Source organism: Carassius carassius, unplaced genomic scaffold (genome assembly GCF_963082965.1).
Source record: "Carassius carassius unplaced genomic scaffold, fCarCar2.1 SCAFFOLD_116, whole genome shotgun sequence".
NCBI classification, from domain to species: Eukaryota; Metazoa; Chordata; class Actinopteri; order Cypriniformes; family Cyprinidae; genus Carassius; species Carassius carassius.
The window spans coordinates 75,001-92,000 of record NW_026775171.1 but is presented as its reverse complement, the minus strand read 5'-3'; the positions used below and the strand labels follow the sequence as shown (position 1 = coordinate 92,000).

General features: G+C 42.0%; 1 protein-coding gene across 1 annotated transcript in view; it reads right to left on the bottom strand.

Moving 5' to 3' along the window:
• Window positions 1-115: 115 nt before the first annotated feature.
• LOC132137507 (1-phosphatidylinositol 4,5-bisphosphate phosphodiesterase beta-4-like) overlaps window positions 116-17,000 on the bottom strand; it is a gene marked incomplete at its 3' end in the record, with an annotated part of 43,177 nt that continues 26,292 nt past the window's right edge. Inside the window, exons 4-21 of the mRNA XM_059547541.1 lie at window positions 15,870-15,950; window positions 15,435-15,494; window positions 13,620-13,763; window positions 12,235-12,314; window positions 10,508-10,561; window positions 10,343-10,424; window positions 9,656-9,756; window positions 9,347-9,404; window positions 8,342-8,450; window positions 7,391-7,601; window positions 5,822-5,915; window positions 3,955-4,034; window positions 3,785-3,869; window positions 2,075-2,165; window positions 901-990; window positions 502-602; window positions 342-437; window positions 116-266 (exon numbers count right to left, since the gene is read on the bottom strand). Of these exons, the coding sequence (XP_059403524.1) occupies window positions 116-266; window positions 342-437; window positions 502-602; window positions 901-990; window positions 2,075-2,165; window positions 3,785-3,869; window positions 3,955-4,034; window positions 5,822-5,915; window positions 7,391-7,601; window positions 8,342-8,450; window positions 9,347-9,404; window positions 9,656-9,756; window positions 10,343-10,424; window positions 10,508-10,561; window positions 12,235-12,314; window positions 13,620-13,763; window positions 15,435-15,494; window positions 15,870-15,950 (1,768 nt within the window). The remainder of the gene's footprint in view (window positions 267-341; window positions 438-501; window positions 603-900; window positions 991-2,074; window positions 2,166-3,784; window positions 3,870-3,954; window positions 4,035-5,821; window positions 5,916-7,390; window positions 7,602-8,341; window positions 8,451-9,346; window positions 9,405-9,655; window positions 9,757-10,342; window positions 10,425-10,507; window positions 10,562-12,234; window positions 12,315-13,619; window positions 13,764-15,434; window positions 15,495-15,869; window positions 15,951-17,000) is intronic.

Here is a 17,000-nt window from a genome sequence, read left to right as displayed (position 1 = left end):
GTTTCTGCCCGTTTGACAGGTTTGATTTGTATGATTGTGTATTATTAGCTGCCTCTTCATGAGCTGCCTCTTTCTCTCTCGTAGTGATGGTGAAGTTAGCGGACGCTGGACTGACCCTCAGCGACCTCGAAGCCCTGGAACTTGATGGGCTGAGCGTAGTTGACCATGGCGGACAGGAACGGGTGGATGTTGGTCGTGGCTCCTTCATACTTATACGAGGCGATGAGCTGCTGCTCGGCGTCAGCGTCTTCAGCCGTTTCCCCGCTCTGATGAAGACACACAGCGTCACGCTCAGATCAGATCAGCTGAGGCTCCGTCTGTCAATCTAACAGCACTCACACCTTCTTCTTGTTCTCCAGCTCCGACGCTTCTGACAAGTCTGTGGCGTCCGTGATTTCAGTGACTTCTGAGAACTCAGTGACATCGTCGTCTGGGATCTAAAACACAGAGAGGTGTGAGGAGCAGAACTAGACACACACACACACACACACACACATTAACCTTCTTCCTGCTGCTGTCCTGAGCTTCTGCTTCTGGATCCTCTGACAGAGACACAGTGTTGTTGCTCTTCAGGTCTGCGTTCAGCTCTTTACTATCCAGTGCTGCACACAAACACACACGAGAGATCAGCTTCCTGCTTCCGGTCTGTGTGTACTGGTATATATGGTTTAGTGGACACAAATGTGTATAATGACATGGGTACTACAACATAAACATAAGAGGACAATTTCCTGTGTCCCCATAAAACAAAAGGATTAAAAAACATACAAAACTGTGTTTTATGAAATTCAAAAATTGCCAGTAGTTTTCTGTGATGCGTAGGGTGATACAGTCTGTACAGTAAAAAACCATTACGCCTGTGGAGAGAGAGTGTATGTGTGTGTGTGTGTGTGTGTTTACCGCTGTTCAAATCTTCATCGATGTCATCTTCTCCAGTCTGTATGCTCATCTCTCCAGCCTCCATGTGCTTCTTAAACGACTCCAGCTGCTCTGTAACACACACACACACACACACACACACATTAATCAGTCATTCATGACAGTCACACTCAACAGTTTCTATGAAGTTTAACAAAGGATATTAAGCGAAAAGACACAATGACATTATTCAAACTCTAACATATATTTCTCAAGGATGTATGGTATCTGTTGTACTGCAACTTATTAATGCTGATTATAATAGAAAAAAACAAGGAAAATTGATAATTTTACATTCATGAGAATAGTTAATTTAGATCCATGTTTCCAGAGCAGCTCATTTAAAAATGAGAATTAGAAAAAAAGCAAATATATTTGATATAAATACAGACGACTCAGACCAATCACGGTCCGATCTGCAAATATCATGATGACATCATCAGTTATTGTGTTTATTTGGTAATATTGCACTATGACATCGCTGCTGCTGAGACAAACATTCACTAAAGTACATAAAATAAAATAAAAGCACATTAAACTCAGTGCGAGCTCATGAGAAACCTGTGAAAACACACTGTTATCAGCTTTACACGTGAACACACTCCCTTCACTGTCAAACACGCAGATTTACAACTACCTTCGATTTGATAATCATCATCAACAAAACCAGTCTAGGGACAATTTCATGAAAGAGTTATTAATCATCTCTCCAGTGATGTGTAGTTTGTTCGGAGGACAATATTTGTCTGAGATACAACTATTTAAAAATCTGGAATCTGAGGGAGCAAAAAAATCTAAATATTGAGAAAATCATCTTTAAAGTTGTTCAGATGAAGTTCTTAGCAACGCATATTACTAATCAAACATTAAGTTTTGATATATTTACTGTAGGACATTTACTAAATATCTTGATGGAACATGATCTTAATATCCTAATGATTTTCGTCATAAAAGAGAAATGTATAATTGTGACTCATACAGTGTATTGTTGTCTATTTCTACAAATATACGTCTGTGACACTGATGACTGCTGCTGTGCTGCAGGGACACGTTTGATAAGATGTATCACTATTTCGGCTCTTTATATCACCCCTGTGTAAAGGGAGATATTCTCAGCACAAGTCACAGACTGAGACGTGTTTGTACATGTACGTACTCTGCTCCACTTCAGGCTTCAAGCGCTTGTTCTTGATCAGGATTTTGCGCTTGAGGTCGTTGGGTGACGGCAGCGGCTGCCCGGCTTCGATCTGAAACACAAGCACAGTCATCCGTGAGCACAGAACCTCCTCCAGCGTGACACCCACAAACACCCGAGATATGGCGTTATTTTCCTGTCAAATGTCGAGAGCGCATAATTGTAGCGCGAAAGTACATTAATATAATGCGCGAGCGCGAATCTCTCTGCTCTCAGATACATCTTGCTCTTGTAAGAATGTTCTCTGGGCTCGCTCAGAGAGTATGCCTGCACTTAAAACGTGTTCAGTGCAATCGCGAATCTCTCCTCTTCGCTTAAAGTAAGGGTGTATGTGCAATGACCTGCACAACTCAATCCGAGCAGCTGAGTCCTTAGCCATCTTCAAGAATCGGCTTAAAACACATCTCTTCCATCTTTATTTGACCCTCTAACACTCACTATTACTTATACTTCATCTACAGCGATATCGTTGACTTGATTGCAAATAAATGCACAGACACTATTTAACTGAACAGAGATGACATCACTGAATTCAATGATGAACTGCCTTTAACTATCATTTTTCATTATTGACACTGTTTTCCTAATGAATGTTGTTCAGTTGCTTTGACGCAATGTATTTTGTTTAAAGCGCTATATAAATAAAGGTGACTTTGACTATTCTAATTCTATTCTTTAAAAAAATCGAACTACCTTTCTAATATTTTTGTATTCTATTTTCTTTTCATTTATTATGCAATTGTGTGTGTATGTATGTGTATTTATGTATGTGTATGTGTATGTGTATGTATATGTGTACACACACACACACACACAGACATATATATATGTGTGTGTGTGTGTGTGTGTGTGTATGTATATATATATGTATATATGTGTTTGTGTGTGTATCTATGTGTGTATATATGTATAGGCTATATATGTGTGTGTGTGTATGTGTGTGTGTGTGTGTGTGTGTGTGTGTAAAGACCTCTAACACAGCTTGCTCTATTCTTTTTTTTATTCTATCTGTTTTCTTTTTATTTATTATATTATTTAAAAGCCCATGCTAGGTGTACTGTGTTAACCTAACTGAGACTTGTTATAGCACTTATATTTATTGCTCTTTTTGTTTTTGATTGCTTCCACTGTCCTCATTTGTAAATCGCTTTGGATAAAAGTGTCTGCTAAATGAATAAATGTAAATGTAATGTTCCATGTGCAGTTCAATATCAACCAATAAGATTCCATGTACGATGTCGCGTTTTCATTGGTCAGTCGTTGAAGCCTATTTCTGATTGGTTGTTGCCATTTTGACAGCGTTTATGCCAAGAGCAAAGAGAAATAAATCGAAAAGAAGAGTACTTGGCCATGCGCAAACGCACAGGACGCAGTCTAAGCACATACACGCTTACTTTAAGCGAAGAGGAGAGATTCGCGATTACACTGAACACGTTTTAAGTGCAGGCATACTCTCTGAGCGAGCCCAGAGAACATTCTTACAAGAGCAAGATGTATCTGAGAGCGCGAGCAGAGAGATTCGAGCTCGCGCATTACATTAATATACTTTCGCGCTACAATTATGCGCTCTCGACATTTGACAGGGAAATAACGCCATACCGAGACGAGAGAGGAGATGCTTCAGTGGACTACATTTTCCACGGAGACTGTGAGGGGGAATAATTGACGTACTGGGAATCCCTCCAGCGGCTGCTTCAGCAACAGCTCTCCGAAGATCTCCTCGCAATACTTGGCCATCTTATACTGCTGCGTTTTACTGCAACACACACACACACACACACAGCTGTGAGCGCCGCCACACGCCAACACGAGGCTGAGAGTGAATCTGCGGTGCATTTTACCTGCAGTGGTTCTCAAACGACAGAATGACAGGATATTCAGACGTTACAAAAGCCGTTTCCTTTATGGCTTGAATTACATCCTGTTACACAGACAAATAATAGACACAAGACAAGCAGAATCATGTGTTTCTTTTTTTATTTCATAAAACTGACCCTTATGGCTTATTTTGTGCTCCAGGGTCACATGTCAAATGACCATTATAACAGAAACTACTGACCAAAAACACTGCTATCGTGATACAGTTATAATTTCCTGGAAATTCAATTAAAAATGTAAATTTATTTGAAATAACGAGGCCTGGAAAAATATTACACTTTGGGAGGTTGAATTTTATACACAGTAACAGAGCTCAACATTAAAGGTCGGTGTGACTTTCTTCTTTCAGAATAATCCAATCGAAGTTATATTAAAAACAGTCCTTGCTCTTCCCGGGTGAATAAAGGCTCCCATAGTGAATCCATGTCATTGTAAGAAAAAATATCCAGATTTCTTACGTAATAAACACTTTTTTTCTCACCTTTTACTCCCATTGAAAGGCTTGGAAGAGCGAGGACAATATTTAATATAAATGATTGGATTATTTTGAAAGAAGATGCTTCGAGGGGAAGTAGACGATGGATGAATGGTGGTGTGACTTTCTTCTTTCAGACGAATTTAGTTGGAGCTGGTTAAAAAACTGTTTGATCTTTCAAGCTGTTAGATGCACTCCATCGGTTCATGAGAAGTTTAATATAATACTCATCTATTAAAAAAGTGTCTCACACGGCTTCAGGGGGTGAACAAAGGCCTTCTGTAGTGAACCGATGCGTTTTTGTAAGAAAAATATCCATATTCAAAACGTAATAATCACTTTAATCAAGCTTGCGCTCACAGTTGTAAAACAGAAGCAGTTCTGGGGGAATGATGAGTGTGACGAGTGGGGCGGGGCCGAGGGACGTGGGAGCGAGGCCGGTGGAGTGATTGGAGATGAGCTACACCTGTTCGAAGATCCCTCGCCGCTGTGGTGAATCCGCGGTGCCATCGAGCAGGCGAGGAGTGTGCCGCCATGGACGCTCGAGGCGGTGGGCTGGAGTGAGTTGCCGGGGACGGGCGAGCTCACTGCCGGCCGCCCATGATGTGGAGGGGCGGCTGCCGTCCGTGAGGGAGCGGAGGAGTCGGCGCCGGAGCCTGCTGCCATCCGCCGGAACGGGGAGGAGCAGGGAACGGGGGACTCCTGCCGGCTGCCCAAAACCGGAGGAGCCGTCGCCGTCCACTGGGTGGCGGAGGAGTGTCGTGCCATCCGCCGAGGGCCGTCCAGTGCCACCGCCAGGCACCGCGGAGGAGATCGCCCAGCCGGTGGAGGGCCGAGCAGCAGTGCGTCTGGGAACCAGAATTTTATTTTTTTTTTTCCTCTCTTTCCCCTCTCTCGTCTCTGTCACTCCTCCTTCCATCTCCTTTTCTCTCGTTTCTTCTGTCCTACTCCCAGGTTCCCGCAGGTCCCCGTGAGCGGTCCCCCCGGAGGGGGGGGGATGTGGGGGGTAGAGCGCAGTCTCAGGAGTACCCCCCGGCCTGCGAGGGGTGATGGGGGTATGTGACGAGTGGGGCGGGGCCGAGAGACGTGGGAGCGAGGCCGGTGGAGTGATTGGAGATGAACTACACCTGTTTGACCCACCGGTCTCGAGGCCCATGGAGGAGATGGAAGGATATAAAACTGGAGCGATGACAGTGAAGGACGAGAGAGGACCAGGCCTGGGCTTTTAGTTGTGTTTTCGAATCCTTTTCCTCAAGTCGAGTGAAGTCTGGAGTCATTTCAGGTCGAGTCTGAATTAAAAAAATGCGACTCAGTTGTGATTCGAGTCCTGGACGTGACGTTCGATTTACACTCACCTTGAACAAGATGTCAGTGCACATGGCCTTCCCATGAGTGATGATGGGCTCCTGATCCTCACCTTTACCATCCCAGCAGTCCAGCTCCACACACCTGACACACACACACACACACACACACTAGCATTAAAGGGATGTTACGCTGAACCCTGAACAGACAAGAGCAAATGTATGCTAATGCACCACTCCATGCACTCGCTACTATGCTATTATTAATCACAGTAATGGCATTAAAGGGGGCATGACATGAGAAATCAAATTTGCCTTGATCTTGTGGCATATAAGAGATCTTTGTATCATTAAAACATCCTGCAACTTTCATAGATTAAAATGTAACTAAACCCCTGGTCAGAGCCTGACTCCACCCACTGGCAATATTTGAAAAATGCTGAAAAGAGGGCTGAGCACAGCGGAGATAGAGGGGATGAACCGAGGGCGTGGCTGAGCTGGTGGGGCGTGAACCTGAGACCCGCAGTGACAGATTGATTGACAGCTGCTGTCAGAGACGCTAAAATGGAGAGTGACTGTAGTGATGCAAGTAGCTTTGCAACGGAGCGATCCTTTGAAGTAGAGGACTTTTCTCCCCCACCTTCACCTGAAAGTGGAGGATGTCGAGGTGTCTGTGGCCTGAGCCATATCAATTCATGCCGCTGGCTCAAACTGCGCTCTTAACTCCCGCGTCGCTTTTCAGCGCGAGCTGTGTGGAGAAGCCCATTTCCACCTCCATTGCGTTGGAGAAGCAATCCCGTGTAAAATGCAGTTTGCACACTCAAGCTCTAGGCGGGAACTCGCGGTCTTTCAGGCCAAGTGCATGCAACCACTGGCGCCTAATTTTAAAGTCTGCTGGAAAACTCTGCAATCCAGCAGTGCTGTAGCAACCAGCAACACACCTCCGTACCATCCTGACCACTGTATTAAATACAGATAAATCTACGCCAACTTGAAGCTATCCTAACTGATGCAATACTATGCTACTAACTAACTATGCTTCTAACAATACTAACGTTACTCTAACAACTATGTTAATTAACTACATAGGCTACACGAAATAATCTAAATAGCTATATAAATGCTGTGCTAAAAAGATGCTATAATAGTCTATCCTGGTCATTTTCAATACTCGCAATTTCAACTCCGGACTCACTACTACAGTAATTTTGACGTAACAAGATGGTTTTATACTGCCAAGGGCGTGGTAGCTCGTACCAAGGGGCGTGGTGAGCTGGAAACTGCTTACGTCACTTGCCACCGCAACATCCAATAAGAAAAATCAACTGCAGTAGCCACCGTTCAACCTGTAGAGGGCAGCACTCAGACGTTTTTACACCATATATTGTAGAATTAAAACACTATAAGTATACCTCAAAGAACATGTTAAAATAATAAATAAATCCTGTCATGACCCGTTTAAAGTGAGAAGAATATTATTGAGATACATGTGTGTCGTTTCATCAGTGTAACACATGCAGACGCTCTTCTGATGTGATGCAGTCTGTGACAGAAGCGGAGCTTGTTGAGTTATTTCTTCACAGAGACGTTCAGGATGAGATGATGATGATGAAGGCACACCTGCATCCGGACAGCAGCACCTGTCGGTACATCTCCACCGAGGACTTCCCACCGAACTGCCGACCCGTCAGATACGTGTTGTGTGAGGAGCTGACGAAGTAATGAGCCAGCGGATGCTCCATCTCCTGACACAGATCCAGACGGTCCAGAAACACCGGAGCGTTCTCGTCCGACATCAGGTATCGGCAGAAGCCGTCGCTGGACATGTGACCTGAACACACACAAGATGAGCAGGTGAGAACTCATTAAACTCTCCCTCAGTTACAGATTCAAACTGGATTTCTGCAGGTTTTATGAAGGTACATTTAAGATTTTTTTAGATCCTTTTTTTACCCTTATAACTGGTTTTGTTGTCCAGAGTCACATATTTGGTCGAGAAAACAAGACTTTATATCTTCATTTTGCATCTACAGTAAATGTATCTTGATTTAATCTAGATATTTGTACTGGAAAACAAGGAAGAGATTCAGTTTTTGCAGTGTGTGCCACATTTAATGACAGGACTTTATGAATTTATGACTTTCTGCTTTGATTTATGAGCTTATTAAGGCCTTAACTTGTGGAAGAGTAAATTAAGGTGTTATAAATCCCATTTTGAAAGCATTTTTGGTTAATTTACTCATTCTCAGGAATTCAAGATGTACATTTTAGATTATTATTTTTTTAACCTATTATTTTAACATCTGATGAACTGTTTAAAAGCATTGATAACATGCATGTTACATTCTTACTATGAATGTTATAATGATTGGAATATTGTACCTACATACTTTATAGTATTTCCACACAAACATCTGTCAATACTCTGTCTCCTATTTTCCCATACATATCGAGACCTGGAAATTATTATAGTGAAATAAACCCAGTGCTGACGCCTTCGGGCCACCAGAAGGCAGCAGAGGATCAGCTGAGAGCGCTTCATTACACACGCCTCACACCTCCTCCATTTACCTTTCTTTTTCAAGTCGGCGTCTCTCTCGTACTTCTCAATGATCTGCATGACTCGTTTTGCTTCATAAAAGGGGAAGAGGATCTCGTTGAGTCGAGGGTCCCGCTGGTTCTACAGGGAAAACCAACATCTGAAATGAGGAGGGATTCGTCCTCAGATGAGTTTTTTTTTAGCTGGTCAAACTACAGCCACAGAATTAACTCTGTCCACCGGAGCAATCTACAGATGCATTTTTTACCCATATGAGGGCAGATTTTTCCAAACCACATAAAACACACAGCACGTCCTCACTTGAAGTAACTCATTAATAATGCAGACGGAGCGAAACAGCATCTGATGTAAGATAAGAGATGAGTATCAGGCCAGTTTAATCACATTCAGAGCTGTACCTCTGACCTCCTTGAATATCACTAATTAGTTCATAGACAGAGAGCGTTTGTATTCAGCAGACATACAGGCAAGAAGACGAGCAAACCAAACATACAACAAACACAAGACGACCCACAGCGGTGCTCTGATCTGCACACACACACACACACACACACACGCTCGAACACAAACACAGGAGCGCATCACAGGAAGCCCATCACAGACAAACAGAAGCAGAGTGGCGTGCACACACACACACACACACACACACACACTCACTCACTTTTATTTGTGGTTTACAGGGACTATCCGTAGGCGTAATGGTTTTCTACTGTACAAACTGTATTTTCTATCACCCTACATCTTAACTTACCCCTCACAAAAAACTATTACCAATTTTTGAATTTCATAAAACACGGTTTTGTTTTTTAAACCTTCTGTTTTATGGGGAGACAGGAAGTATTAACCATGTTTATGTTGTAGTACCCATGTCATTAAACACATTTGTGTCCTCATAAACCATATATACCAGTACACACACACAAACACACACTCACAACCTCACACTCTCACACACACACACACACACACACACACACACACACACACACAGTAAATAATGATGATAAAGAGCTTACTTCATTCAGAAAGCTGACTAACTGCTCTACGGTTAAATAATCACTTTTGTCTCCATTGCTGCAAAGAAATTGAGCAGAAGAGATTTGGTTGGGTTATAATAACACAAACAAAACCATTAGAGAGAGAGAAAGAGAGTTAGACATCACAAAGCATTTGTACGACACCTGTCTGACGTTCTATAAACCGTTAGTCAAACACACATGTTAATGTTAACCGCTAAAGCTGTTAGAGTCTATCTCATAGTTAGTGCTCCAGTACTGGCTCTAGAGTACTAGTTAACCTTAAAGACTGAACAGCGTGTGACGTACATCTTTTTGAAGAGCTCCTCAATATCCGTGCGAGGGCAGATCTTCTGTGTTAGAGCGTAGAAGATGTCGAAGGTGAAGGCCAAATGCTCGATTTCATCATTCTGCAATGCAATCAAATCAGTTAAGAGTCAGCAAGACACGTATTTAACTTCTGCAATGTGACAGGAACAGGATATTCAACAAAAGTAGGACGAGATGTGGTTTGATCCATGAGGGACTGATGACTGAAATCCTGCTCTTCTTTATGTCTCATTTTCCAGTGGAAACCCATGTAAAAATCAATCTTCCATATCTTGAATAAAGGTCTTTGATTGCACTGGCAGGTTAAACAAGATTAAACAGTTTTTCAATGGCTTTTAGATGTTTTAACAAGTCAAAAAGTCTCATTGGTTCACATCTATAAAAGCAACTCAACAACCTGGTTACGCAGAATTACTGAAACTGAAAATATAAAAATAAAAGGTAATTCAAAATATCAATAAATACTATGATTGTACATAAAACAACAAAACACTAAAGACATAAAATACTAAGATATATTAAGAAATATCCTAAGTAATAAATAAAACAACTAAATGTATAAAATATTTAAATAACCCTGTTCACAGAAGCGTTTCCCTTTATGATCACATTACTGATGATTCGTTAACAATAAGAGCAGCATCATGAATTAAGACTCTTTCTGACCTTTCCACTGGGGAGACCGAGTTCCTTCAATGCCTGGAAGATTCCTTTCTCCGTTTTACCAGAGCCAAATGTCCGTGTGATACTGCATGAGACGAGATCAGATCAGATCAGATCAGTCAAAACATCACAGAATAAAGAGATGATCCAGAGGAATCAGACACTCACCCTCGGACCGGTATTTTGCCGTTGACATTCGTTAGGAAGGAGAGTCTCATCCAACTAGACAGAAAGAAAGAGAAATTTCATGAAGACAAACATTGGTGGATTCTGCTGATTCTCATCTGGTTATAACAGATCTCAAACTGATCTTCAAAAGATCCAAAACAGACCTGTACCAGTTCTCAAACAGATCTGCAACATATTCCAAACAGACCTCTAACAGATCTCGAACACATCTGCAATGGATCCCAAACAGACCTCTAACAGATCTCAAACACATCGGCAACTGATCCCAAACAGACCTCTAACAGATCTCAAACAGATCCCGAACAGACTTATAACAGATCTCGAACACTTCTGCAACTGATCCCAAACAGACCTCTAACAGATCTCAAACAGATCCCGAACAGACTTATAACAGATCTCGAACACTTCTGCAACTGATCCCAAACAGACCTCTAACAGATCTCAAACAGATCCCGAACAGACTCCTAACAGATCTCAAACACATCTGCAACTGATCCCAAACAGACCTCTAACAGATCTCAAACAGATCCCGAACAGACTTATAACAGATCTCGAACACTTCTGCAACTGATCCCAAACAGACCTCTAACAGATCTCAAACAGATCCCGAACAGACCCCTAACAGATCTCAAACACATCTGCAACTGATCCCAAACAGACCTCTTAACAGATCTCAAACAGATCCCGAACAGACTTATAACAGATCTCGAACACATCTGCAACTGATCCCAAACAGACCTCTAACAGATCTTAAACATATCCCGAACAGACTTATAACAGATCTCGAACACATCTGCAACAGATCCCAAACAGACCTGTAACAGATCTCAAACAGATCCCAAACAGACTTCTAACAGATCTCAAACACATCTGCAACTGATCCCAAACAGACCTCTAACAGATCTTAAACATATCCCGAACAGACTTATAACAGATCTCGAACACATCTGCAACAGATCCCAAACAGACCTGTAACAGATCTCAAACAGATCCCAAACAGACTTCTAACAGATCTCAAACACATCTGCAACTGATCCCAAACAGACCTCTAACAGATCTCAAACAGATCCCGAACAGACTCCTAACAGATCTCAAACACATCTGCAACTGATCTCAAACAGACCTCTAACAGATCTCAAACAGATCCCGAACAGACTTCTAACAGATCTCAAACACATCTGCAACTGATCCCAAACAGACCTCTAACAGATCTCAAACACATCTGCAACAGATCCCAAACAGACCTCTAACAGATCTCAAACAGATCCCTAACAGACCTCTAACAGATCTCAAACAGATCCCAAACAGACTTCTAACAGATCTCAAACACATCTGCAACAGATCCCAAACAGACCTCTAACAGATCTCAAACAGATCCCAAACAGACTTCTAACAGAGCTCGAACACATCTGCAACAGATCCCAAACAGACCTCTAACAGATCTCAAACAGATCCCAAACAGACCTCTAACAGATCTCGAACACATCTGCAACAGATCCCAAACAGACCTCTAACAGATCTCAAACAGATCCCAAACAGACTTCTAACAGATATCAAACAGATCTTCAAAAGATCCTAAACAGACCTCTAACAGATCTCAAACCGAATCTTGATTCAGGGTCTATTTACCACTATAAATGACCACACATAGATGCTGGACATTCATTACTTTGATTGTTGGGTCATCTTTATTCCAGTCTACTTACTGTTTTTTCAGGCAAGTCATTGGACATACGTTATTCGCTTTGAAGTTGTGAATCACCGATTTCAGGCCTTCCATCCATTTCTGAAAACACAAAACAATCATACATGGGGAGAAATAACACATGACATGTTTTATAGTAGTTCACGATAAAAAGTCAGTTCGAGATTCATCTGTAAAACATTCAGGAGTCAATTTGAATGATTCACATCTGAAGAAGCTCAAGAATCAGGGACAAATCAGACTATTAGATCACTATTAATTCTGCTACATGAAATATTATCTAGAACTAACTTAAACACAGGAAATGTTTTGTAAACCTGCTATCAGGGTTCAAACCTCAAACAGCTCATATGTGACCCTGAACCAAAAAAGTCTTAAGTGTCAGTTTTTCAAAATGTAGATTTATATATCATCTAAATGCTGAATAAATAAGCTTTCCATTTATATATTGTTTTTTATTAGGATAGGAACATTTATCTGAGACACAACTATTTGAAAATCTGGAATCTGAGGGAACAAAAAAATCTAAATATTGAGAAAATCATCTTTAAAGTTGTTCAAATGAAGTTCTTAGCAATGCATATTACTAATCAAAAATTATCATACACCCGGCGCAATGCGACAAGGTCGCAGCGCAAGTGTGTTTGCTTGTTTCAGTCCGGAGCTGTTCACATTTTCCCATCCAGCGCCACGTCGTTTAATTAGCAAATGCATTTGTGCCTATTTATGCGGCCATGGGCGTGCTGGTCTAAAAAAGAGGTGTGTTCAGGCGCATTGCTGGCGCATTGCTATTTAAGAGCAGAAAATAAGACTGTGCCATAGTCCAACTCAAACCTGGTCTAAAGTCTGGGGCAATGTTTTTTCTTTATTATTTACAGAAAGTTAGTATAGGCGGGTCTACAACGCACGTACATGCTGCTTATTAAACACAGTGACGCACAGCAGCACACAAACATGCCAAATATTAAAAATGAAAGGATTGCAATGCATAATAATTTTCTGTAGGCTACTTTTATATATATATATATATTCATCTCGGAGACATGTTTCTGTCTTTGCGCTTGCCAAATTCTGCCGTGTAAATAGCAAATCTTTCATGGCACGGGCAACTGGCTCTTAAAGGGAATGGAAGATGAGACTCTGATTGGTTTATTGCACGTTACGCCCAAAAAACACCCATTACTCATTAAGAGAGTAGGGACAACCCGTTAGACCATGCACCCGGGCGCGCCATGAGTCTAGAATCTCTCGATCAAAAACACAGACGAGGCCATTAAATTTTAGTGAAAATCGTAAAAAATGCTGGCGGTGCCTGGCAACTTTTTTCACAAACACTTGCGGGGAAAGAGTTAATGAGGTTTGCAGCACACACGGTGTCATGCTCACCTTGGCTGTGTCCGTGTTGTCCGTCACCATGTACATGAAGCTGAGGTTGACCAGGTCCGTCCCGCTGCACACGCAGATGATGCGGCCGTCCAAATCCGCCTCACTCTTCCCCGACGCTTCCAGAGACGCCTGGATCTTTGGGTCCTTCAGGAACAAAAACACACCATGCGTGCAAACGTCACCTCCACACGCCAGCACTGCTTCAATTCATGCAGAAACTTACAATATCCTTCATAACAGATCAACATGATCAACTACACTGGACTGAAATGGAGGCTTTGGATGTTGAAGCTGTTTGTGTGTTTATGGCATCATTAGGTCAAATATACTGAATCCCGTATGACTGAATGCGTCTGATTCATTTAGAGTACACTGCAAAAAAATATCAAGTGCCACTTCCGGAGCGGGAAAACAGCTGTTTCCATGGTAACACTGTACACAGGCGTGATCCAATCAGAACAATCCCAGCAGATTTCTGTGACACAAAGGAAGGGTTAGGAGAAATGAATCATTGAGCGAATCGTTTGGGAGTCTTTGAGCAAGTAAGGCAAATACAAATTTAAAAAAGCATATTATAAGTTTTTTTGACCTTGCATGCAGGTCAATCTGCTGTCGGGGACTCCAAAACCAAAATATTAACCTTTTATAATTCATTATAGGGGCACTTTAACGAACATCAGCTCATGATGAATGATTTAAGCCTTATCAGATTCAGATTCAAAGAGTCATTTAACAGATTCAGAAACAGATAGTTAGGTACACCAGTACTTCCACACATCATTGGGTGAAGACATTGACAAATGTCCATCTGAACATCTGAACGCAAAGAAACGGTGTGTTTTTTTGCCAGCGACATCATGCTTGTGGTTCGATTCCCAGAGAAACATATGAAGCGATAAACTGAACACTGTAATAATGGGATGCGAGACGTAAACATACTGCAGAGGCTCACTAATGTGGTTAAACACACATCACCTCCTGCTTAACAAACAGCTGAAGCGGGATACCATCAGGTCCTGTAAACATGAGCCGCCTCCACAACCTGACCGCAGAAGACAAACACTGAAGACGCACGACTGTGCAGCTCCACACACACACACACACACATACACTCTCACGAGTCACACACAGAGACACACACACCCTTACACTCTCACACAGACGTCTCACACACACACACAAACAGACACACGTCACACGTCTCACACACACACTTCACACACACACAGACACGCTTCACACACACACACACACGTCTCACACACACACACACGTATCACACGTCTCACACACACACACACACACACACACACACACACGCTTCACACACACACACAGACACGTCACACACACACACACATGTATCACACGTCTCACACGTCTCACACACAAACACATACATACACACACACGCATCACATGTCTCACACACACGCATCACACGTCTCTCTCACACACACACAAACACACACGCATCACACGTCTCACACACACATCCACACACACACACACTTACACCCTCACACATACAGATGCACACGAATCACACACTCAAGTTAATATTTGACACATAGTGAATGTGAAATATATGTAATCTCTGGCTGTCAATAACACTCGAGAGCAGATGCTGAGCAAACAGTAACGCCTGAGTCCCGTCAGATCATGTGACCCACAGATCATCAATCCCACAATGCCTCGTCTTCATCACAAGAACTGTAACTCTGACTTATGTTCACTAACTTAACTTGATTCATCTGAACGATTCAAGTGTTCGTTTGGGATGATTCATTTCAGTTCAATCAGGAGCATCTTTACCTTCGGCACGACTCCAGGACGAATGCTGTTGATCAGAGAACATTCTAGAAGCTGACCTTCCTGCAAGAGAGACAAATACTGTCACAGCAATTCAGTGCAGAATCAGTTTGTGATTACTGATTTCAGTGATTTATAAAGATCAATTCGAATAAATCTAACCAAGGTGAGTTCTGTTAATGCCATTTTTTCAGAACTAGTTTAAACTGAATGACAGTGACTGACCATACAAACATAAAACACACACAGATACACTTACACACACACACTCCTTTACAATATTTAAAACCACAGACAAATTTCATCAAATGTAAGTAAAATAATTAAATGATTATAATAGAAGCTTTCAAACACATGACAAGCTGAGAGTGTGAGGAGAAGATCAGACACGCTGTGATGTGCGTCTACATCAGCTGCATTAATGAACAGAAATCACACCTTTCCGTCACTTTTCCACGTGAGAAAGAAGCCAAACTCGTCGACTCTGAAATGGCAGCTGGGCTCTAAGACGAAGGGATCCTGAAAAACACAGCGGAGGATGAGCAGCGTTCCTGACCGCAAACACATCGTTAAAACAGCCTTGATTATTATGTTCTTTAAAATGTTTTTTAAAAACTTTTTTACCCAATTTTTAAAGTTATTTGACAATGTATTTCCTATATAAAAATGGTCTTCATTTTAATGTTATATAAAGGTTACAAAGGTTAGAACATTTATAAATATTGTTAATGTTCATAACATGTTGATCTCTGACCTTTAGGAGCTTGAGCAGTTAAAGAAGCAGACGCCGAAACAAGGTTATGGTGCATTGATGCGCAGGTGATATAGTTACTGTTATCACTACAGTGTTTGGTGTGATCCTCAGTCATTTAGAGTAAGACAGTTTAATCTGTAGCCATTTACAAAGTCAGCAAGCATGTAGTGCATTAAAACATGTTCAGATTTTTAAGTCCATTTTATGTCAGTATTATGGCTTTCAGAATCATGATTCATCATTACAGTGAGTCGACCCCTGATTCAAAACGCCACAGAATCTACTCTGAGCAAAAACACTTCAGTGTGTGTCATTCCAGGCGAGTTTGGCAGTAAACCTCAAAAAGTCCAGATAAAAGCAGCGTGAAGTGAGCTAACAGTCGCGGGCTCAGCTAATGAGTTCACCTTCACCGAACGGATGGAGCCAAGATGGCCGCCAGCAGCACAGTTTCACCGTCTGCTGCTCTGTAGGAACTGGCTGAACATTAACTGCTCTTTCTGGGACTTCCTTCTTTATTTACCTAATAGTTCCTGTGCGATACATCTGCTGCTCTAATTAACGAGAGCATGCGACGCTCATCACGTCGTCCCGATTATCTGTTATCTGCGCACATTTGACAGGTGACGCTAAACCACAGCGAGAGTCAATCTGAGCAGAAAACAGCACAAATACTGAAGCTACTAACTGAACTAAACATCAGAGAAATCACAAACAGACGGGCGATGAATTCACACCAACAACAGAGTAACCCACAATCCTTCTAAGTGTGTGTGTGTGTGTGTGTGTGCATATAAATGTGTGTGAGAGAGTGTGTG